The sequence below is a fragment of the Fundulus heteroclitus genome, chromosome 22 (genome assembly GCF_011125445.2).
Source record: "Fundulus heteroclitus isolate FHET01 chromosome 22, MU-UCD_Fhet_4.1, whole genome shotgun sequence".
Classification (NCBI taxonomy): Eukaryota; Metazoa; Chordata; class Actinopteri; order Cyprinodontiformes; family Fundulidae; genus Fundulus; species Fundulus heteroclitus.
Genome location: NC_046382.1, coordinates 22,193,245 through 22,217,572, shown reverse-complemented (window position 1 = coordinate 22,217,572; position 24,328 = coordinate 22,193,245). Strand labels below are relative to the sequence as shown.

The window sequence follows — 24,328 nt, the reverse complement described above, 5'->3', positions numbered from 1 at the left end:
TTTGGTACATTTAAGATATATGCTGGATAAATTAGTCTGGCTAGCCCTTCCATTTTTGTTAACAATATTCTTCCAAACATTGAGCCAATTGTCAAATATTTGTTTTTGTTTTTTTTATTTATTTGTAAAATGGCTTGAATATTTGTTCAAGCTTTTGAGAAAAAAGAAACCGCTAAATTAACTTAATAAAATTGATTCGTTACAAATGCAGACCGCGGGCTCTATGTAGTTTGTTTGAGTGGTGTTGCCATAAGGTGACGTCATCGGGAGGCGCAAGGCCCACGGAGAATTGGTGACGTCATCGGGAGGCGCAGGGACCACGGCGATTTTCTTCGTAAAATTGTCCGTTTACAAGCCGCAATCCCGCTCTCGAATAAAACCTACACCCCGCTATAATTACTTTAGTAAGTTGTCCAGACCAATTACAATATTTTGCGCAATTGAGCAAACGTTAAACCAACAATGTATAGTGATGTTAGGATATCAACAAGGTCAAGTGGAACGAGCTGTTTATCCCAGAACTGCATGGCACACTTAGATGGCACTGACCCAAAAGATTGGCACATATCTATCAGATACCACCCCGGAGGTGACACAGCTTCCCTGCTGATGTCACAGTTTGGATGTGTACCGCCCTTGTATGGGTGTGTCCCGAGATCCCTTTATAATGTTTGTGTGATGAGCACTCGAGGCCTCCTGCCGATCAGGGGCCCATCAGCGCTGGTGTGACTGTAACTATTTCTCTGTCTTTACCTAGATAAAATATAACTAAAAGCATACTTGTCTGTTTTATGCTTCCTACATTCAAGGTAATAAGTAAGTGGGGGTCGCCTGACTGGGTAAAACGAACTGGGTCCACCGAGGGTGTTTCACCTTAGACACGGCACGGTGAAACAGTAACAAATTGGTGTTTCCGCCCGGACCCAAAGGACGACGTACCACCTTCCGTTTTCCGGTCAGGACGCCATTCCGGAAGAAAAACACACAGCGTGCGGCCGCACAAAAGGTAAGGAGATTCCATTTATCTCCCAGTGTCTTTTTCTTCCTGGAGGGCCGACTTTTTGTACTCCTAAAGGCAGAGAAAAGTTGAGGATAATTGTTTGCAAACGTGTCGATAATCGATAAGAACTTGGGATTTGCGTGCGGTCACAGAGGTGAGAGTCCGGGAAGCCTTGGCCAGGCTTCTGAAAATATTGTGAACCTTGAGAATTTGGGGTTTAGAGGTCCTCGTGTTAGACACAGAGGAAAATACGTGTTCCTCTGTGTGTAACATAAAAGCCGCCATTCTGACAAGACACGCCATTACGCGTGGCTTCTAAAACATCGTGTAGCCTAGAAAATGTGGGTTTAGAGTCCCGTATTTTCCGCAAGGACGAAGAAAAAAAAAAAAAAAAAAAAAAAAATCTTCGTTTTTGCGGTAATATAAAAGCGGCCTTTTTCGAAAAACGAGCGCGTATGAGATTGAGAACAAGACCTGGCAAATACACAATAGTATGAATGCGGAGGTTTGACGGAGGGTGGCTCTGTTAAAACCCCGATTACAGACAAATATAGAAAATCAGCCAGTGAGTTCAAGATATCTAGTTTGAGAAGCCGAGAACCTGTCGTAGAGACAGCAATGCCGAGATATACCCGTGAGCTGGACGCACACACAACCAGCAAGACCGGAGGTACGTACTGAGTTAACTAAAGATTGGCCAGAGAGTGTGAGTGTATGTGTGTGTGTGTGTGTGTGTGTGAGACACGTTATTGTCATTGAGCCGTGGAAGTGAAGTGAAGGGTAAGGGCCTTCTCATCCTGAGTACACTGGCTCATTGAAATTGCCGTGTAAAAACACAATAATAAGGCATATAGGAACATAATAAGTTTTGGTGTCTGAGAGATAAAAAATAAGCTCTCATTGGACCGGGGTCAGGACGCTGTCCCAGCAGGTTGGCCAAGACGTGTGAGTGCTGGAATGGCTGAGAATCAGGCAGAAAATGAGCTCCAGGGGGGTTCTTTAGGAACACTGCTGGAGACAGGAAAAAGGAGCATAATGGCAAACTTCCCACACAAAGATGCTGAAAACCATTTAAAACAATTTGAGGAGTGGTGTGAAAAAATGAGGAGAGACGGGGTTTTTGGTGATACAGAAGGGTCACCACCAGAGGCCCAAATGTGCACTTACTATTTGCAGATGTTAAAAAATAGATTAGCCCTAGCACAAGTAGAAACGGGTGATGCAGGTGAGTTTGCTCGAGAAAAATACCAAAAAGAGGAAATCAAAATAGCAGGCTTGATAAAACTAACTGAACTGTATTTCAGCATGTGCTTCTCAGGCCTCGACAAACAACAAGAGAGTGAAAATCTGCAAGGGGTAAGGGAATCATCTTCTTTCAAACAAGAAGGTAAGTACACAACTATGCAAAACAATCTGCATGGTGATAAGGGAGAACTGTTATCCAAGGCCAGGAGTGTGGTGACTTCATCAGACCCTTCGGTGCAGGTGCCTGGTATGGTGTTATGTGGGGGACAGATAAGCTGTGACGTAAGACCCAGATGTAACCTGCATTCTAGCGAAACTGATCTTTCTTTACCTGCAACAAAACAAAGTGTGCAACTGCCATTGTTTCAGACTCGCAGTGCTACAGGACAGGTGAATGCAGCTGTTTACAGCCCTCTTTCATGTGCTGACAACGTTCATCTGAGGCACATGTTCCCTGATCCCAGAAAAGGGGCGCACCTTTGGATCCAAGCATTCGTGGAGACTTTAAGCGGGTATGTATTGGCTATTGGTGATGTGAGAACTGGCTTATCAGCATACCTGGAACCACAAGAGGTACATGCGGTTGAAGTTTTTGCTGGAACTGACGGACTAGAAGCAGCTGCCCCTCTGGCCCCGGTGGCACGGCAACTTTGGAGCACACTGAGGGCGTTTTATCCGGTAAGTACGGATTCTGCCCTTTTAAACGACACTACACGTTGTGCAGGGGAGTCGGCTTCAGCATATGTGAACAGGATGTTGAAAGTATGGGAAAACCACACAGGCTCTTGCCCGTTATCAGTCACGCTGCAGCAACTCTTTAAACAAGCAATGTTAAAGGGCCAGGTACAGGATGTTAAGCAGAACATGTATAGAATGGTTGCGAGTTATGATATGCCTTTAGATCAATGGATGGCAGCTTTGGTTCATCAGCTGGATATAGATGATAAAAACATGAAGCAACTTAGCAGTGATATACAGAACTTAAAAAAAACAACTCGTAGCTGAACAGCTACAACAGCTGAGAGACAATCAAAGTAAAAGGAGGAGGAAGAAGAAGAATGTTGCAAAAGCTCAGATGGTTATGGCCCCGACACCTGTGTTTGGTTCAGACCAGTTTGTGGGATCCCTCCATCCAGAAGTCCCATTTCAGATGTATCAGAATCCTCCATGGGGACAAATTCCCAGCAGAGATACACAGCAGTACAGAAATCATAGAAAGGGACCAACCAAAGGTTATGATGTGCCCTTGTGCTGGACGTGTGGTTACCCAGGGCATTTTGAAAGAAGCTGCCCTAACCGTCGTTAGGATCTGACCAGCCCTTCCTCCCTGTCAGAAGTAAAGGCCTGCGTGTGTTTGTTTGTCTGAATGTCGTCAGTTTCTATGTATCTGCATGTATGTGACTGTATGTAACTGTACGTATGTATGTGTCGTTTGTAACTAAACGTTCTTCTGTGTGAATTAATTAATTCGGTTAAAATTATTGTTCATGGTTTCAAGATGATCATTTGTTTTGGGAGAACTGCAGCTCCGTAATTCAAATGACATTTTAAGCATGGACTAGGTTAACAAAAAGGTAAAAGTAAAAGAGAGATTTAAATAACAAAGTTTTTTTAACATTAAATATCTGGCCAAATTAAATTGTTACACTGAGATATGCTAACGTGTCTTAAACAGAAAATATCCCAGGGCTGTAAGAAATACTTGGGACTGGGGATAAAAGTTTTTTGTTGTTTGGAGCTTAAATATGCAGTACAGCAACCAGAGGCGTTAGGGCTGTATTCAGTTATGCTATTAGATTGCGTTTGGCTTGTGTTTGTCAATGAATTCATGACAGCTGAAATAATAACAGAGTAAAAGCTTTTATATTGTAATTTTGGAACATTAATAAAATGGCAAACAGCATATGGGGAGCATATGGGAGAATGTTTGGGAGAAATGGAACTGGATGGGATATGTTTAAAGGGGAGATTTTTAACTAAGGATTTTACAGCTGCCTAAAAAGAAGAATTTAAGAGCATTAAGATATACATGATTTTTGATTTAAATAGATGAGACAAACTGTGCTTTAAACAAACTGTATGGGACTAAATATGGTTGCTTTTCTAAGGGTTCTGTATTAATTTATTTTATTTCTTTTTACTGGGGATTTGAATGCAGCTAATGAGAAATTTTGAGAAGTGTTAAGATATCACAAGGCCACATTAAGCATGTCATCGGTTACAAAAGCATCTGATGTTATTAGTTATGCTGAGCTGAGGCAAGCCTCAGAGGGTCAGTTTAACCTGAAGCAGGACAAAAGATATGATAAACAAATCTGACCATGATGTAAACATCTGAATGTTATGGCAAGGCTGGGTCTGTGTGTTCTAGCCTGGGGGCACGAAAACTATGTCAGAGGGAAAGAATGAAATAAAGCCAGCTTGTGAAGAGTTAGATTCTACTTCTAATCTCTTTGTTTTTGGGTAGCTTTCTCAATGTGCTGAATTACGGGGAAAACTCTTATCATGTATAGAAAAACACTAGAAGCTCAAAAGCCTGAAAGAGAAAATGGTTGCTTTAAAGTTTCACCCTTGACCATTTAAGATTGAAAAGCATTAATAACTAAGTTTGCATGATCGAAAGAGCTAGAAAGAAATCAAAAGAATGCTATAAGATATTGGAACACACATAATGCACGCTTTGGGAGACTTTTTACTTTCGGGTTTTTATTGTTTTGTGTATTTTGATTATTTCTTTGTTAAATGATTCCTTTGCTTTAATTTTTACATCACCAGCGGCAAAAAAGTGACAATATTTAAGGTTGTTCGGCAGATAATTTAAGAAAAGGAGAAGTATTAATACAAAAACGCTGAAAGAAAAGGAACAAGAGATTCCTACCTCCCCTGGACCAACCAAGAACTTAGACACATCACGTTAAGAACCAAGACACTAGAAAGACCAGGTTTTCTTTTGTCACCTAATACACTAACAGAATTGTTTTTCTCTGAGTTACTTCTTTCAGATGATGTGAGATGAAACTGTAAAGCCACCTTGTTCCAACAGAAGTCTCTGGAAAGTGAGCTCTTTCAGGCCGTATGGTAAGAAGTCATGATCTAAAATGGACGTGCAGGGATTGACAAAAGTGACTAAATTATGCTAAGTTTTAACAAACTTATGGCAGGTAATATCGAGACCTTCTAGGCAAGGCAAGGCAAATTTATTTATAAAGTACAATTCAGTATTCAGTATCCTTCTAGAGGTAAGAAGGTGGCTTTGGAAATTGTTCATGTACCCCTGCTGCCCTCTCTACTGACTCACATTAACATTTCTATCCTGTTTTCTGCTTTTTTTCTTGCAAGGAAACCTGGTCATATATAATTGGAATGTGCTAACGGAGAGATTTTAGTCTCTTTTTAGGCATTCTCAGAGACAAGTTAGTACCAAGCGGTGCCACAGTGGTCCAGAGGACGGAGAAAAAGGTGATGTACTTGACTCCTGCCTAATCCAGTTTTTAATCAAATTTAGAAAAAAAAAAAAAAAAAAAAAATCAGTAATTTTTGCAGAAGCTGCATAGAGGTTTAATGGGGAATGTGATGCTACAAGGTTAAGAGAAATGTTTTTTATTAATGAACTTATACAAAGAGGTTGAACTGTCTGTAAAATATTTTGCTTGGATAAATTTTTAAGGGATCAAGATCTGGGGTAAAGGTGAAAAACTTCAAGAATAATTTTGTTTTAGAGGGAACGATGTGGTTGATTTTGTTTTGAGACAGTTTTCTTGTAATTTTTGTTTTGATTTTTTTCTTTTCAACTTATTTACACTACACTACGGATGAAGATAGACAATTCTTGTATTGGACAATTTGATTTTGGACAAAATCCATATTGGCAAAATGCTGGCAGAATTCCTTGTGGTTTCAGACACAACGATTGGAGAAAGAATATTCATGGACAACGCTTGTCCTGGAACGATGTTGTGCTGTTGAACTGAGACATGAGGACTGAAAATGGACAACTAATTGCGGGGGCAAAGACAGAGGCATCGGATAGCCTTCAATGGACCGCAACACGAAACAAAGATGAGTTGGCAGACACCCCTTCTGCATTTCACATCAGATTTTCCTGCACATAATTAAAACACGAAACACACATTAGAAACATACACATTGGCGGATGCGCTTAGAAGAAAACTTTCAGATTCAAAGCAATCAGGATTATAATTAAACCCCTAGGATGTTAATTGTTTTAAGATAGAGCTGTTATTAGCGAGCGATAAGAGGGTCAAACGCATTCGGACAAGTGGTACTGGTCTGGAAACAAAGCTGGTAGAGATTTTGGGCCGCTGATAAGAAGGATTTTCTTTTACTTGTCTAACAAGGTTTTTATTTAAATCATTTAAAATACATATAAATATGTTTTGGAATTTTATTAACCCCACAAGGGGTTTTGAAGTAGATTCAAAGAGGCACCTTTAAGATACAATAAGCTTCATAAAATACATCATGCATGAGAAGAAATAGGGGGAACCGCTAAAAGACATCCATTTTGCACCAAAATATTAAGTTACGGGATGAGAGCATAGAGCAGCTTAAGTAATTATGCTAAACCTAAAAGGTTTGACAACTTATATTGGGGATTACATAGAGGGGCCGTTTAAACGTAAAAGGAAAGTGGATAAGAACAATGTATGCTATTACATCAATGGGCGATAATTATGATCATGACAAAACTAGTGGGCGAAAAAGTTAAAGTAGGCATTACAGCAACAGTTAATAGCATAACCGACTGAACGAACGAGTGAGCAAGCTAATTTTTCAATATAAGCAGAATAACTGCAGGTTTAGAATAATGCCTTATTCTAATAAATAACTTGGGTAAATTAGGATTGAAGCACCAGTGTAAATAGTTTGGAATTGTACGCAGTTACCTAAAAGGTTTGAGAAGACTTAACAACTATCTGTTTGAACACAAAATAGAACAATAGTTGTTCTTTAACTAAATGTTAAAACATCCAGAAGAAAAAACCCCCACATAAACATAGTTTAGCCATCTATTAACCTAGTGGTCTTTTAGACCAGGATAATCTAACGATCGTCCTCTTGTACATGCAGAAAAGTAATGAGGTCAATTAGATTAGTTGGACGTTTGGTATCTGGTCAGGACAGCAGAAGCACTCCTGGACACAAGATGAGGATAACAGCTCCAACATGATATCAATGCATGAAGGTTGGCTCTGAGGAACATCAGAGCTGCAATGGCATCAGACAGTGACACTACTGCTGTGATAAAGAAAATCTTGAAAAGAACTATGCATGACTGCTTTGCTTCACAGGTGATGGAATTCAACTACAAGGTTTCACGAACATGACATGGAGAGGTTGGCGTTCAGGAAACGCACCTAAAACACACTCTTGGACTCTTTGGGGTAAATGGGCTCTAAAGGGGGACACTTAACAGGAGAGAAACTGAAAGCCTGGGCTTACGACAAGGGGACATTTCACAGACAGGGGGTGTGGGACACCCAGGAATGGCTGCTGTGGTTTGAAAATGTCAGAGATTTGTCGCAGGTGGTGGAGTGTTTCGATGACCCAGGCGCTTGAAACCAGGTTGAACAGAGGAGACGACGTCGTGTTCCCACAGGGATTACCTGTAACCTAACACTGACTGTGAACAATTTTATGTTTGGGTTTGCTGGGGTTGCCAAAAGGAGCACCGGAGATGACTTTCTCTATCCTGACCAGGTTCACACTTAAAATGCAAAGAGCAAAATTATAGAGGCCAAAACAGATACGGACATAGAGAAGTGTTTATACAAAGAATTCCACTATTCGTCAATTTAAGGTGCAGATACTAAGGCTAAACAAAGAATTAGAAGAAGGGCAAAACTTAAAGCTGATCATTTACCAACGGGTGGTCAATATTTAAGGGGGTTTAAAGGAACTGCACAATTTCTTCAATAATTGCGACAGACAGTGATTGATGAAACAAACAAGCAAATTCTAGAATGGGAAATTTTAATCTGCTGGGACAAGAAGGTGCAAACATAAAATAAGGATTTATAGATCACTGGGTGATATAAGATCACAAAGGTAATAATAATAAATGTATGAGAATGTAAGAAAATCACTCGGAGTAATGTCTGCTTAAGGTTTTTCAAGGATAAACTAAACACATGAGAACAAGAACTAGATACTTGTTAAAGGGTTGAATTACTTGGGGATATAATTGTGCTTGGATGTATTATCAATTTAACTAATGTTGAAAGACTGAAAAAGGTTTAAAGACCTAGAGCAGTATGGAGCTTCTTACATGATCAGGGGGCGATGTGTTTAATAAGCAACAGTGACTTACTGCTCACAGCATACTACAGTTTAACGGGTTGTTTCAAACAAGATTCAAACAGGGGGACATAAGATAAAACCAGGGTTGTTTACAAAAGCTGTCTGTTAAAACAGGCAGAAGTGATTAAAAAATCAAGAATTAATGGGGTTAGAATTGCTCTTCGCTTCAGGTGAAGGGCGCATTCAACTACAAGTATTTTGGGTTGATGCACGTCAAGCTGAAAGTGATTCATAGAACTACTTCCTGTCTCCGCCCTGGGCTACACCCACTTCCTGAATAGCAACCAATCACAACTCCGTGTGGGCGAGGGGCATGCACACACTTCCTTTCTCTTAGCTGAGTTTTTCAAAATAAGACAAGAAGTACATAGGGCTGCTTCTTATTAATATCACAACATTATTCTGCAAATATATATAGTGGAGCTTTCTTTTACAAACTTAAGGGTTTTTCTGTTGGGCTTTTTAGAAAAATGTGAAGTATTTTGGAGCTGGTTCAGTAAGAAGGTTCTGAAAGGTTTTAATACAATTCCCTGTGTGCTAAATAAATTGAGATGAACCGTGTCACAGTAGCCATGAAACATATGATGATAAATTTCTATTGCAGAGATCTTTTCAACTGTTGGACAATTGTAAGGTGAGACACACATGGGAAAGAACTATAGAGAAATGCTGCTGCAGATAATGTTGAACTTTCAGATTTCTCCTTTTATATAAGAGTAATGCAAGATCTAATGATTACAGTAAAGGAGGTTAAGATAAGAGCACAATAATTGTGAAAGGAAATATCTAGATGTGAAAGTGTTTGAAGAAGGTAAATGACAGAAGGATTGGGAGTCTTGATAAGAACACTAATTACACCTTGTTTCTGTTATCCAACAGTAAACAAGGCCTGGTGTCTGCCAACCATCTCAACAGAGCATTTTCCTGGGGATAAAATGCTTATTGCCTGAAAAAGGACAGGACACTCATTACCATCCAACTAAATCGTTTTTGTCCATGCTGAGGAATAAGAAGAGGACTTAAGAAGTTTGGGAGTACATGCCAGAGACCTATGGATTTGCCATGAAGGAGCAGTTGCCTGAGAACACTGAGCTGACCACTTATGCGCGAATAGATTCATGTCTGCCACGTGCTCAGACTGGCCTGACGTTTTTTACTTGCGTTATTGACGTACAGACACTTTTTATATCACAAAACTGATTTTTTCCTTTCTCTTCTCCACTGACTTCCATCACCATGTTTGATCTTATGTGTTATGATGTTTATACTGTGATGTTGGATTATGTTGATCATTATGGCTTTATGACTAAGAATGAAAACTCTCTGTTACAGACACACACACCAAGACCTACAGTTCTTGCAATCTTTTTGCTTTGTTATATAGAGAACCAGGATCTGATGGCTATCACAGATCCATAAATTACTTGGTAAGGCTAATTTTTAGATTCAATAGAGGGTGTCTTCTCGCTCAGATTGGCCCAGAGTGGGATTCCCCTAGACTGGGCTCTATCGGGTTTTTTACCATTTCTTAGAGAGATGGGGTTTTCCTGCTTAAGGCTCAGCCTGCCCTCTGATGCCCCCTACTGGTACTCTTGGATTTGTGAGGTGTGAAGGTGATGGATCGTTGTCCATAGGAATGGAGAGTGGAGGACCGAGTAGGAGGTTTCTTGGGGTGGGGGTAGAGTAGACGAATTTGGCCTTGATTAAGGTACATCTTTAGCTTATCTGGTCTAAAGTAAACTTAAAATAATAATAAGATCACAAAGGTAATAATAATAAATGTATGAGAATGTAAGAAAATCACTCGGAGTAATGTCTGCTTAAAGTTTTTCAAGGATAAACTAAACACATGAGAACAAGAACTAGATACTTGTTAAAGGGTTGATTTACTTGGGGATATAATTATGCTTGGATGTATTATCAATTAAACTAATGTTGAATGACTGAAAAAGGTTTAAAGACCTAGAGCAGTATGGAGCTACTTACATGGTCAGGGGGCGATGTGTTTAATAAGCAACAATGAGTTACTGCTCACAGCATACTACAGTTTAAAGGTTTGTTTCAAACAAGATTCAAACAGGGGGACATAAGATAAAAACCAGGGTCGCTTACAAAAGCTGTCTGTTAAAACAAGCAGAAGGGATTAAAAAATCAAGAATTAATGGGGTTAGAATTGCTCTTCGCTTCAGGTGGAGGGCGCATTCAACTACAAGTCTTTTGGGTTGATGCACGTCAAGCTGAAAGTGATTCACAGAACTACTTCCTGTCTCCGCCCTGGGCTACACCCACTTCCTGAATAGCAACCAATCACAACTCCGTGTGGGCGAGGGGCATGCACACACTTCCTTTCTCTTAGCTGAGTTTTTCAAAATAAGACAAGAAGTACATAGGGCTGCTTCTTATTAACATCACAACATTATTCTGCAAATATATATAGTGGAGCTTTCTTTTACAAACTTAAGGCCTTGGACTTTTTAGAAAAATGTGAAGTATTTTGGAGCTGGTTCAGTAAGAAGTTTCTGAAAGGTTTTAATACAATTCCTTGTGTGCTAGATAAATTGAGATGAACCGTGTCACAGTAGCCATGAAACATATGATGATAAATTTCTATTGCAGAGATCTTTTCAACTGTTGGACAATTGTAAGGTGAGACACACATGGGAAAGAATTATAGAGAAATGCTGCTGCAGATAACGTTGAACATTCAGATTTCTCTTTTATATAAGGGTAATGCAAGATCTAATGATTACAGTAAAGGAGGTTAAGCTAAGAGCACAATAATTGTGAACGGAAATATCTGGATGTGAAAGTGTTTGAAGAAGGTAAATGAAAGAAGGATTGGGAGTCTTGATAAGAACACTAATTACACCTTGTTTCTGTTATCCAACAGTAAACAAGGCCTGGTGTCTGCCAACCATCTCAACAGAGCATTTTCCCGGGGATAAAATGCTTATTGCCTGAAAAAGGACAGGACACTCATTACCATCCAACTAAATCGTTTTTTGTCCATGCTGAGGAATAAGAAGAGGACTTAAGAAGTTTGGGAGTACATGCCAGAGACCTATGGATTTGCCATGAAGGAGCAGTTGCCTGAGAACACTGAGCTGACCACTTATGCGCGAATAGATTCATGTCTGCCACGTGCTCAGACTGGCCTGACGTTTTTTACTTGCGTTATTGACGTACAGACACTTTTTATATCACAAAACTGATTTTTTCCTTTCTCTTCTCCACTGACTTCCATCACCATGTTTGATCTTATGTGTTATGATGTTTATACTGTGATGTTGCATTATGATGATCGCTATGGCTTTATGACTAAGAATGGAAACTCTCTGTTACAGACACACACACCAAGACCTACAGTTCTTGCAATCTTTTTGCTTTGTTATATAGAGAACCAGGATCTGATGGCTATCACAGATCCATAAATTACTTGGTAAGCCTAATTTTTAGATTCAATACAGGGTGTCTTCTCGCTCAGATTGGCCCAGAGTGGGACTCCCCTAGACTGGGCTCTATCAGGTTTTTTACCATTTCTTAGAGAGATGGGGTTTTCCTGCTTGAGGCTCAGCCTGCCCTCTGATGCCCCCTACTGGTACTCTTGGATTTGTGAGGTGTGAAGGTGATGGATCGTTGTCCATAGGAATGGAGAGTGGAGGACCGAGTAGGAGGTTTCTTGGGGTGGGGGTAGAGTAGACGAATTTGGCCTTGATTAAGGTACATCTTTAGCTTATCTGGTCTAAAGTAAACTTAAAATAATGTGCGCATAGGAACCTAAAACAGGCCTAGCTCAAATAGTTGAACCCTAAATTGTAGTTAAAATGCTTGGACTGTGGTGTTGAGTAAAAAATGATTCATGCTGATTGATGCTAAGATGTTTCCATTGTGGTTTGTCCGGCCCATTCCTTGGAACTGTTTTCGTTGTGATGTGCCTTTGGGGCACACCAACAGGGGGGGCTAACGGACAACTGGACTGTTTTTACAAAGTGCTTTTCAGTCACACCAGCAGAGATTGTGTGACCCCAGAGACTGAACCGCACTATCGACTGCCATGGAGATCACAGATGGATGGACTCTGGAAGCCGGAAGCTGACGTGCTTGGATTGCTTGGACTGGACGGAATGACCGACTGTTCTGGGAGAGGGACAGACTGAGAGCTGTCGTTCCACTGGTTGATCATCTTTGGTGATGTGCCATAATGACACATCATCAGGGGGACTGTTAGGATATCAACAAGGTCAAGTGGAACGAGCTGTTTATCCCAGAACTGCATGGCACACTTAGATGGCACTGACCCAAAAGATTGGCACATATCTATCAGATACCACCCCGGAGGTGACACAGCTTCCCTGCTGATGTCACAGTTTGGATGTGTACCGCCCTTGTATGGGTGTGTCCCGAGATCCCTTTATAATGTTTGTGTGATGAGCACTCGAGGCCTCCTGCCGATCAGGGGCCCATCAGCGCTGGTGTGACTGTAACTATTTCTCTGTCTTTACCTAGATAAAATATAACTAAAAGCATACTTGTCTGTTTTATGCTTCCTACATTCAAGGTAATAAGTAAGTGGGGGTCGCCTGACTGGGTAAAACGAACTGGGTCCACCGAGGGTGTTTCACCTTAGACACGGCACGGTGAAACAGTAACAGTGACGTCATCAGAAGACGCAGGACCCGAGTCAATCTGGCAGCCCGAGTCAATCTGGTACCTACACCGGCCTGGCATGCGTTCTACACGGCTCCGGTGGTATGCGCTCTGGCTGTGAAGCATGGGGATCACTGCATTGCCTTCCTAGCATAGCTGTGTCCTTAGGCTGCCTGCACAGATTGAAGGGGCGTCTTTCAGATCAGCTTTTCCCCTAGCTTGGCCTAGCCGCAACAGACCGCTCAATGCCGTCTCGACTCAGCTTTCCTGCAACAGCCGAGAAAGGTTATAAGCAGACATGTCATTTGAATCCCATATTAAACAGGTTTCCAGAGTTTCCTTTTTTCACCTCCGGAATATCGCCAAAATTAGAAACATTCTGTCCAGGAGCGATGCTGAAAAACTAGTCCATGTATTTGTTACTTCAAGGCTGGACTATTGTAATTCTTTACTATCAGGAAGTCCACAAAATGCAGTTCAAAGTCTTCAGCTGATCCAAAAATCTGCAGCAAGAGTTTTGATGAAAATCAACAAGCGGGATCATATTTCTCCAATTTTAGCTTCCCTTCATTGGCTTCCTGTTAAATCAAGAATAGAATTTAAAATTCCTCTTTTAACGTATAAAGCCCTTAATAATCAAGCTCCATCATATATCAGAGCTCTGATTACCCCGTATGTTCCTAACAGAGCACTTCTCTCTCAGACTGCAGGTCTGCTGGTGGTTCCTAGAGTCTCCAAAAGTAGAATGGGAGGCAGATCCTTCAGCTATCAGGCTCCTCTCCTGTGGAACCAACTCCCAGTTTTGGTCCGTGAGGCAGACACCCTGTCTACTTTTAGGACTAATCTTAAAGCTTTCCTTTTTGACAAAGCTTATAACTAGAGTGGCTCATGTTACCCTGAGCTATCTCTATAGTTATGCTGCTATAGGCTTAGGCTACTGGAGGACATCAGGGTCTATTTTTCTCACTCTATAGAGTTATACTGTTCTTCAATTATGCAATGCGTGTCGTCATTTCTGCTTGTAACTTTCTGTTCTCTCTCTTTTATCTTCATAGTTCTGTTAGCTGTGACATCATCCAGAGAAGACGGCTCACCCGCTATTACCATCTAATGAAGAACAGATTACTGGATCAATGTGTGCTTCTGTGCTTTTTTTGTCTCTCTTGTTGTGTCTCCGCTCTGTCTTCTCTTACTCCCAGTCGGTCGAGGCAAATGACCGTTCATACTGAGCCCGGTTCTGCCGGAGCTTTTCCTTCCTGCTAATGGGGAGTTTTTCTTCCCACTGTCGCTTCATGCTTGCTCAGTATGAGGGATTGCTGCAAAGCCATGGACAATGCAGACAACTCTTCCTATAGCTCTACGCTTCTCCAGGAGTGAATACTGCTCGTCGGGACTTTGATGCAATCAACTAGTTCCCTTATATAGGAAATTTTTGACCAATCTGTATAATCTGAATGAATTTGACTTTGTAAAGTGCCTTGAGATGAAATGCTTCATGAATTGGCGCTATATAAATAAAAATTGGGAAGTTTACATGGCAGTCGGCTGTTTAAGTTCCAATGATGGTTTCACAGAAAAAAAAGACTTTACTCAGCCTGGCTGGCACTGGAAATGATCGTGGGTGTCCAAAGTACCCCATTCGGACCCAGGTGGCTGTGGCTCCAATGCTGCTGTTGAGGAACAGGGGGCGAAAGGGAAAGATAAACCTGTGTGGCTAGTCTTTATACAGTGGGCCCTCCTGCTGTGAGGGACAGATCCTTGGTGCCTGTGAGTTTCATGTTTCATGTGGCTTTCGACTCACAGTCTGATTTATGCCACATGGCTGATTGCACAAAACCAGTAAAAGGCTGTTTGTGCTGAAATCATAAATGTAAACACATGAAGTATACCGGGACTCTAACTGGAACCATGTGCCTTAGTCAGATGAGAGTCGCTTTTAAGCAACAAAAACTCTAAATGGGTATGTCGTGAAACAGCTGATGATTATGTGGAAAAGCATCTCATGCACTGATAAACATAGTATAGAGGCCTGTTTCTCTTTCAGTAGCCATGGGAACCGTATTAATGCACATGGCATCATGAACTCTCTAAAATACCAGCAGATTTGAAAAAAGAAAATGGTTTGTCCTTAGGCGTTTCAACAGGATAATGCTTCAAAACAGCCAAATTTACAAAGAAAGTGTTCACAAGACAAAATTAACCATTTACCATTGTGTTAGCCCTTGCATTTTAAATTGCATAGAAAACCTGTGGGTTGAGCTGATGAGAAGAATGTCTAAAAAGAAGGCTCAAGACTGAATGTGAGAGATTGTGCAAAGAGGTCAACTTTCTCTCTCTCTCTCTCTCTCTCTCTCTCTCTCTCTCTCTCTCTCTCTCTCTCCTTGTGCCTTGTTAAATGTTTAATAAACATCTATTAGAGAACAATAACTGGCATCTGGCAACAACTGGCAAAAGGTCTAACTGTGCCATTGTGCAATTATTTATTAACATACTTTTCCCCTATTTACAAAATGTACTGAATTTAAAAGTTCGATTTTTTTCTTCTGCAAAACTTTTGGCAAATAATAAAGGTCAAACAGGTTCCTGTAAATTGTCGGAATAAATTTCCTGTTTTGAGATTTCTCAAAGTCAACTGGATGTGCATTTTAAGACTTCTTTCTTTATAGGTGATGCTTAAACTATGCTTTTGCTATGTTGTGGATATTTCTTGGCCTCGTTTAAATAATCTCTTAATATATTCCTTTAATTTTCCTGTAAACCACTTTGAATTACTTTGTGTATGTATGGTAAGGATCGTTTTAAACTGATCTTCAGTCATTGTTTATGCAGTTTTTGGAAGTGTGGCCCTCACGTTCAAAGCCATGTGAATAAGTTAAGTTTTCAACAAATGCAACCATGAGTGGCATATCCATCAGCCAATAGCGTTAATAGGCTTCGTCACAAATGAGCGATGACTTCATCATCCCGCGGCTGGATTTGGGACTTTTGGCTCTCTGAAGGAAACTGAATCTTCACAATTCGTTCTCTTCAGCTCTTAAGAGCCGTTCAAATGATCCATTTTTGAAAGTGTGGAAATATCTAAAGAACAAGCCATTTTATCCCCAATATATTGTGAAATAGACTATAGTATATTTGGGAAACCTGGAATGTTTAGGTGAAATTTAGAAAAAAAAAAGTTGAATCATCTGTATTAAGTAACATTTTTAAATTTATTTAAAAGGTTCGAAATAAAAATAACGTATGTTCATGAAAAAAAAATCTTTATTTATATATTTTCAGAAAATGAGGTATAATATGTCAAAATAGCAACATGAAATACTGATGTAGTTGTTTACAACAGCACTCGCGTGGCGGCTACGCGTTGCTTACGGGCCCCCTCCCTTTTTGCGCTCTGTTTGGGGATAGCAGCAGAGGCGGGGACGGAGAGTTGCAGGCAGCAGGGAAGAAGCTGCGAAGGAACCCCAAGGGAATGTGAAAGTCAAGGCCCGAAACCCCCCCCACGATAAAGACTTTACATACTGCCGCGTTTCTCATGGAAGCGGATGGATTTGTGAGGAAGCGTCGGATGACAGCGGAGTCTGCAGGCAATGACGCCGGGGTTGCAGGAGCCTCCGCTGGGGCAGAAGTACGATGGCTGGGGGGCAGATTCTGGGGAGTTTCGGAAAGTATCGTGAGCAGCCTGACGCCGCGCATCGGAGGGGAACCGCAGCTGCAAAGCGTGGACGTAGTCTGCGCGGCTCCAGACGCGCAAGCGGAGGACTCAGAACCTGACTATGAAAGTCTGCCACAGGGAGCGTCTACTAGCACCCACATGTTGGCTGGAGCCGTGGCCGGGATCATGGAGCACTGCCTCATGTTCCCCATCGACTGCGTGAAGGTAGCCTTCACTGAGCCACAACTTTTTATGCACGTTGAATGTTCTCACAGTGTGGTTTCTGTTGTTGTCTGGGTCGTCGGCGCAGCCACCATGTTTGTTAGCATAGCCCATTAGCTCTCAGGCTAACACACCGCAGAGCTGTGACGAAGGTCAGCTGGCTCGCTTACATTTTACATCATCGGCTAACTTGTTAGCATCGCATAAAAAAAACCAACAGCATGCATTCAATGTTTTCGACCCGGGACTGCCTCGCATTAAATGCAGTAAATAAGGAGAGTTGCATGTGTGTTTTTATGTTTAAACTCTTAACTTTAGTCTCTTGTGCTGTCAAAACTTTAGCGGAAGGCGTTTATGCAACTGCTTATGCGCGGAGTAAGCAAGCAAGCAAGCTACGGCAACCCGGTCGGCCCAAACGCAACACTAACCAAAACATCTTGACGAAGAAGTCACGTGTAGTACAAAGGACAAAGCATATCAAATTAAGCAAAAGTTTATCAAACCGCAGCCAGATAGCGTTCAACAAAACAGGAACTGCTACCAAACGCCGCCTTTCTTTCTTTTTTTCTTTTTATACAACCTAGTAGTTTTTAGTTGTGTTGGCATTTTTTTTAATTGTTTGTCCATATAATAGATCTTAAATGACAAAGCAATCAATTCAAGAGCATATTAAAAAAGTTACCGATATTATGCATGATAATCTCATGGTGTATACAATGCAGCTCTGCCCCACCCTGAACTTTAGCTGCACACTGCTGGTCAGCAAGCCAAAGAAAGGTTCTTACACTTTTCCCTCACTAACAGGAAATACACATTTGTCCTCATCTTACAATAAACAACAAAGACAGTAAACAAGCACCACACGCCAGTCTGACATTGTTTTAAAACTATAGAATATTAACGGTCTGAGCAACTATCAAGCTTACTTGAAAACTTCCTCTCTACATAGCTGGTGTTAATCATATATTTTATTGCTGGCATTAATAATACATTTCAATAACAAATATTGTTCTATCATAGTTCTAGCTTTTCAGTTTTAAAATAGATGTAAATATATTGTTATACATTTTTATTCAAAATATTTGTGTAAATGTAAATAAGTTACTGTAAAACCCTGGTGTTTTACTCAAGATTGCCAAACAGTGAACATTTTACACTGCCCTATGCCTTTTTATGTGATAACTTATGTCACAGTAAAACATGTATAAATGTGTGATTCGTAACCATAAAAAAGGCGTAGTTTCAGAATCATATTTGATTTTTGCCATTATTCTTTCAGCAGCAGAACTTAAAAGAATGCTGTTCCTTTTCAGTTGTTGAATGAATTACAGTTAATTGAATCAAAATGAGACGTCCAGCACTGAAATGTGCTACTGTGTAATATATTTTCACCAATAAGAACAGCATCAGCCTTTAAAACACAGATATTCAGCTCGTATGCTTTTTTTTTTTTTTTTTTTTTTTCCCCATCGTAAGTGGTATTTTTAAATACTGACAATAAGATAGAAACTATCTCGTTTTTCTTTTTTTATGGAAGCTGGGCTTTAATCAGGCTAGTATGTGGAGAGAAATACAATCAGTTGTTTTGGTCAGTTGGTACTTTTTGCCACAGATTATCAGATACAAACATTGTTTTGTCAGAACGTTAATATTTTAGCTCCTGATGTGTTGCTAATACGAATAATTTGAAAAAAGTAAATTCTGGGTAAATATTTTTTTTCCTCTTTATGATGCATTTTTTGACTGAACTCTATTCCAGAGCGACATATAGTCCGAAAAATGCTTTAATCGCATTTGCAATATAATCACAATTTAAAAAAACGCAATTTCCAAATTGCAGAGGTCTGCAATATTTGCTGTTGTAACAATTAATGGATAAAACACGTCCTTTGGGTATTGGTAATATATTTAAAGTGGGTTTTCCTCCCCATGGAAGGGAAGAGAGTTGCAGCAGTGAGATAATCTAGTTTTATTATTTGTTTTAGAGTTTATATGATCAGACATTTTTGCTGACCCCCCCCTCCCCCACCCGTTGCTGCATAGTTCAACAGCATTTGACTGTTTAGAAATATTTACTAGACACTGATTGGCCACCGGTCGCTGTGTATTGATAGTATAGCTCTATCTTTAGCGTCTTTACTTAGTCACACGGTGTAAATCTCATACTAGCCAATGCTTAGGTGTTTACACTGAATAAAAAACATAAAGGTGACGTGAGTTTCAGATAAACCACGACTTAGGGGTAGCAGATGACACACGGTGACTGCGGCTGCTGTGTGATTTCACGTTGGTCCCTTATCAGTGGGTCGTATGCGTAAACGGTGCGGCGCACGCCTGTGTGTCCGTTCAGCAGAAAGTTAAGCTAGTATCGCTGCTGGTTTACCGACCCAGTCCGTCCCACTCCAGCCTCTAAACCACAGATGATTGAAACTGTTTGTTTAAAGGGAACTCGTAGTTACTCCTCGATCATGTGCAGCATTCTGAAAGGATGCCCTCAGTCCCGCCTGGGGCTGTTTTTGTTTCCAGGCTACACATGCATGAGCTGTGTGCAGGAGCAGCGCAAAAGCACATCAGATAAAACAAACAGGGGGGAAAAAAACCTTCTTTATGGCTCAGTTTTCTACATGCTTCAAATACTTGCAAGGGTTAAAGCACTGCAGACTGATTTATATGCTCGTTAAGAGTTTGGCTCAGCTGACCCGAAGTGAAGTCTTTGGTTTTGCTCGTAGAGATGCGAGGCCCAGGTTGCTAGGCTGCAAGAAGGCCGAAAAAAAAAAAAAAAAAAAAAAGGGTTCAGGTTCAAGGAAGTAAGCTCATGTCCCCTCGTGACCCCAGGGCTTGTAACAGCACACTTCCTCCTATTCAGACATTTATGTACACAAACATGAACCCCACCCAGTGTCACAAACCTCATTTCCCACATTTGTCCTCTCAATCACACCGTAGCCCATTAATCAAGCACTTGCGTCGCCGTTGCTTTTTCTTTGTCTCGTGTCGAACAGCACGGAGCTGGCCCGCGTTCATTTCTTTCCATTTTAATGTTGCGTGGAGGTCAAACGCGTGGAGCCCAGTTCTAAATACCGTCCCCGCTAGATGGATGACTTACATCACAACATTCTTTCTCTTACAGACGAGAATGCAGAGTCTTCAGCCTGACCCCGCGGCCCGCTACAAGAATGTGATAGACGCTCTTCGCCGGATCGTAGCCGCCGAGGGAGTCTGGCGACCGCTGAGGGGCCTGAATGCGACGGCCATCGGCGCCGGGCCCGCTCACGCTCTGTATTTTGCCAGCTATGAGAAACTGAAAAAGACTCTAAGCGATACCATTCATCCAGGCGCTAACAGTCATTTGGCTAATGGTACCATAAAACATGCTTATTTGTATATGAAGTATAAATGGTCAGAATGTGCACATATGTTCAGTTTTAGTCTTGAGTTTGAGACTCCAGCAAGATGTTCCAACTCTAATCCTGGTGCTAACCATGCTCTATTTTAGCTCAGAGTAGTTCCAATTCAATGTTATTTATATAGCGCCAATTCATGAAACGTCATCTCAAGGCACCTTCCAAAGTCAAATTCAATCATATTATACAGATTGGTCAAAAAATTTCTTATATAAGGGAACCAGTTGATTGCATCAAAGTCCCGACAAGCAGCATTCACTCCTGGAGAAGCGTAGAGCTACAGGGAGTCGTCTGCATTGTCCATGGCTTTGCAGCAATCCCTCATACTGAGCAAGCATGAAGCGACAGTGGGAAGGAAAACCTCCAGCAGAACCGGGCTCAGTATGAACGGTCATCTACCTCGACCGACTGGGAGTTAGAGAAGACAGAGCAGAGACACAACAAGAGAGACAAACAAGCACAGAAGCACACATTGATCCAGTAATCTGTTCTACATTAGATGGTAGTAGCGGGTGATGTGTCTTCCCTGGATGATGTCACAGCTAACAGAACGTCAGACCAGGTGTACCTACTATGAAGATAAAAGAGAGAGAGCAAAAAGTTAAAAGCTGAAATAACAACAAGCAATGCAAAACTGGAGAACAGTAGAACTCAGCAGAGTGAGAAAAATTGGCCATGATGTCCTCCAGTAGCCTAAGCCTATAGCAGCATAACTACAGAGGTAGCTCAGGGTAACATGAGCCACTCTAACTATAAGCTTTGTCAAAAAGGAAAGTTTTAAGATTAGTCTTAAAAGTAGACAGGGTGTCTTTAGAGTCCTTTGAGCTAATAAAAAGCTTGCACGGGGAAAACCTTTTTTCATAGAGGTGCTCGCTCTGTAGAGATGTCGGCTCTTTCCGACTTTCCTCTAACTTTCACGTGTTGTGGTTGAGCTAGGTTGCAAATCTGAAAGAGATTCCAAAGATTCGTGTGTGACAGCTGCTGTTATTCCCTGCCTTTCCTGCTCTTTTTGCTTCCTTCACTGTCTAGTCCAGTGGGTGGCTGCTGGGCGCACCAGCTCGCTCTCATCTTCTGCGCCCCCTTCCCTCGCTTTCTCAAACGCTTGACTTTTAGAGAGGGCAAAGGAGCGCTGTCCACCAGGGGTCTCTCTCTGCTCAGGTTTGCCTCTACCACAGCAGGGCTCCCAGTGTTTGTAGTTGTGTGCGTTGATTCTGCTTGGGTAACATGATGTCTGGAGCGTAGCGTAGATAGCCAAAGGTTAGGCGTAGATGCTGCGACGTGATCGGACATGCTCTGCTGCACGAGGAAAAAAATCTCCTCGTGGCTGTGTCTCTCTCATTTCCACGTGTGGTAACTGCAGAAGTGTGTCCGTGTGTGTGTGTTCCAGGAGCAGCAGGATGCGTTGCCACATTGCTTCACGATGCAGCCATGAACCCGGCTGAAGGTAAGGGCGAAGTCTCTCTAGCACGTCGTCTCCAGTTTTTTTTTTTTCAGGCCTCTCTCTTAAAACGGCAGTTTTGAGTTTCAGAAGAATCTCGCAGGTGCCGAGGCCTCGGTGAATTGTCCTCTGCATCGGCCTCAAAGAGACAGACTCGCCCGCCTCCTTTCACAGCTGTCTCTGACCCACCTGCCCAAACATGTCATAGGAAGGACGCTGGTTTGGGTCCCCTGTGCAGCTGTTCAGTGGGCTGCAGCTGTCCGAGCGAACTAAGCTAGAATAGGAGGCAGTTCTTTGCAGAATTATCGAGAGAAGCTTGAACGTTTTCCTGTTTTGTCATTTTCAAAGTGCAAACCAGTGTTTTTTTTTTTTTTATTAAGATTGGATGTGTTAGACCAACATAAAGTAGCTTGATTGTAATGTGGATTGGTCTTGTGTGCGTCTTCAGTCTGCCTGAGTCGGCACTGGATAGAACCACATTGTTCTGCAGTCACAGCTGCTCAGGCTTAGTCTGGACTTTGACTAGGCCATTCTACCTCATGCTCGTGGATATGGTTTGATCTAAATAATTACATTCTAGTTCCGGCTGTATGTTGTCATCCTGCTGGAAGGTGCCACTCCGCTCCTGTAAAGGTTTTGCATAAGGGCTACGCTTTATTTTGCTCCATCCAGTTTCCCATGGACTCCAGTAAGATGGGAATACAAAGGACTAATAGTTGTCCTTTGGACAGATGTTCCCACCTGAGGTGTTGGTCTCTGGAGCTCATCCAGAGTTGCCTTGGACCTTCTCTGATTAATTCATGTTTGGTCTCGTCTCCCTCAGTCTTGCTGCGGCATTAGACCTGACTTTGTCCGCGGTTAGTCAGTCTTGAATGTCCTGCTAGCAGATGCTTGCACTAGATTTTATTTAGACGCATCACAGTAAAGAGGGGCTGGATACATGCATGCTATTTGTTTTTGATTTTTTTTCTAAAATATTTTAAACACTACAAATCAAATTCCTTCCACTTGTCTATTTACCTGATGCTACTATTATGCTACTCATGCTGTTTATGTTAGTTGTGGTACTTTGTATCAGTATGTCACATGAAATCCCAACAAAACGCATTCACAGTATTTTTTTTGTTGTTGACATTATGACGGTAAGAAGATGTTGAACTTGATGCTTCTGTGTTACCCATATTGTTATTGGAATAGCGCTTGCCTTCACATCTGACTGGCTTTGTTTCTTATCCGTTTCCTCTTGGTGCCGTCATCGCTCGGACCCCCTCGGCCTTCTCGTCCATCACCTCACCTGCCCTCGTGCTCCCAGTTGTGAAGCAGCGCATGCAGATGTACAAGTCGCCCTACCGGGGCGTGCTGGACTGTGTTCGCGCCGTGTGGCAAAGAGAGGGTCCCGGTGCCTTTTACCGCAGCTACCCCACCCAGCTCACCATGAACGTGCCCTTCCAGGTGCTCCACTTCATGACCTACGAGTACCTGCAGGAGCTGCTCAACCCCCACAGACAGTACAACCCCTCCTCCCACATGCTGTCCGGGGGCCTGGCCGGGGCCATCGCAGCGGCGACCACCACGCCCCTGGACGTCTGCAAGACCCTGCTCAACACCCAGGAGTCGCAAGCCCTCAGCTCCTCCGGCCAGAGCCAAGGAGCCCACAGACGCATCTCAGGCCTGGTCCACGCCTTCAGGACGGTTTACAGGCTGGGCGGCCTGCAGGGCTTCTTCAAGGGAGTCCAAGCGAGGGTCATCTACCAGATGCCCTCCACGGCCATCAGCTGGTCGGTGTACGAGTTCTTCAAATACGGACTTACCAAGCACCAGCACGAGAATATGAGAATCCAACATATCAAGGCCGAGGTGTAGATTCCTCCTGGGTTTGATCGCCTCTCGTATAGATCCTGGCCCTCGCTGTGGCCACATGCGCACATAGAACCAGACTAAATACGCCTCAGTTGTCCCAACCTTCGCAGACAGGGCAGATAAGAAAGACACCTTCATAGCCGTTTTTAGTAGTTTTGGATCTGCTAATCATTTCAGTCGTAGGAGACGATATTTTCGCAGTATTATAAAGCTTCTTTATATTTACATAATCTGTGTTCAAGCAGAAGACTCACCGAGAAGTGGACAGGCAGCCAGCAGGGGGCAGTCTAGTCAATCTGTCATTTCTTTGCTTTATGAACTTTGTTTTTTTTTTTCCATCAGTTTTATTATAACTAGATCAAGCTTTGCAAAAAAAAAAAAACACTTTGAACATTATATAAAATGCTGCATCCCCAACTAAACACATTTAAAATTGTTATACTACTCGATCATACATCGGTTATCAGTCATTTAACTGTACTCAGATGCTTTTTAGGAAGCCTTTTCAGCCCAGTCTTTGTTGATTATATAAAGAATAT

The 24,328-nt window shown here is 41.9% G+C and overlaps 1 protein-coding gene across 1 annotated transcript; it reads left to right on the top strand.

Annotated features, from left to right (window-relative positions):
• Nucleotides 1-16,580: 16,580 nt before the first annotated feature.
• slc25a28 (solute carrier family 25 member 28) lies at nt 16,581-24,061 on the top strand. Its single transcript, XM_012880591.3, has 4 exons — nt 16,581-17,090; nt 20,218-20,446; nt 21,879-21,935; nt 23,242-24,061. Exons 1-4 carry the CDS (start codon nt 16,746-16,748, stop codon nt 23,790-23,792), a joined length of 1,182 nt encoding a protein of 393 aa, XP_012736045.1. The 5' UTR covers nt 16,581-16,745; the 3' UTR covers nt 23,793-24,061.
• Nucleotides 24,062-24,328: the final 267 nt, after the last annotated feature.

What these genes read in the sequence shown, in the direction of transcription:
- slc25a28 (XM_012880591.3), top strand. Translation starts at nt 16,746, where the DNA reads ATGGAAGCGGATGGATTTGTGAGGAAGCGTCGGATGACAGCGGAGTCT. An exon ending in TCCCCATCGACTGCGTGAAG is followed by an intron (nt 17,091 to 20,217) that starts GTAGCCTTCACT and finishes TTTCTCTTACAG; the next exon opens with ACGAGAATGCAGAGTCTTCA. An exon ending in TAACAGTCATTTGGCTAATG is followed by an intron (nt 20,447 to 21,878) that starts GTACCATAAAAC and finishes TGTGTGTTCCAG; the next exon opens with GAGCAGCAGGATGCGTTGCC.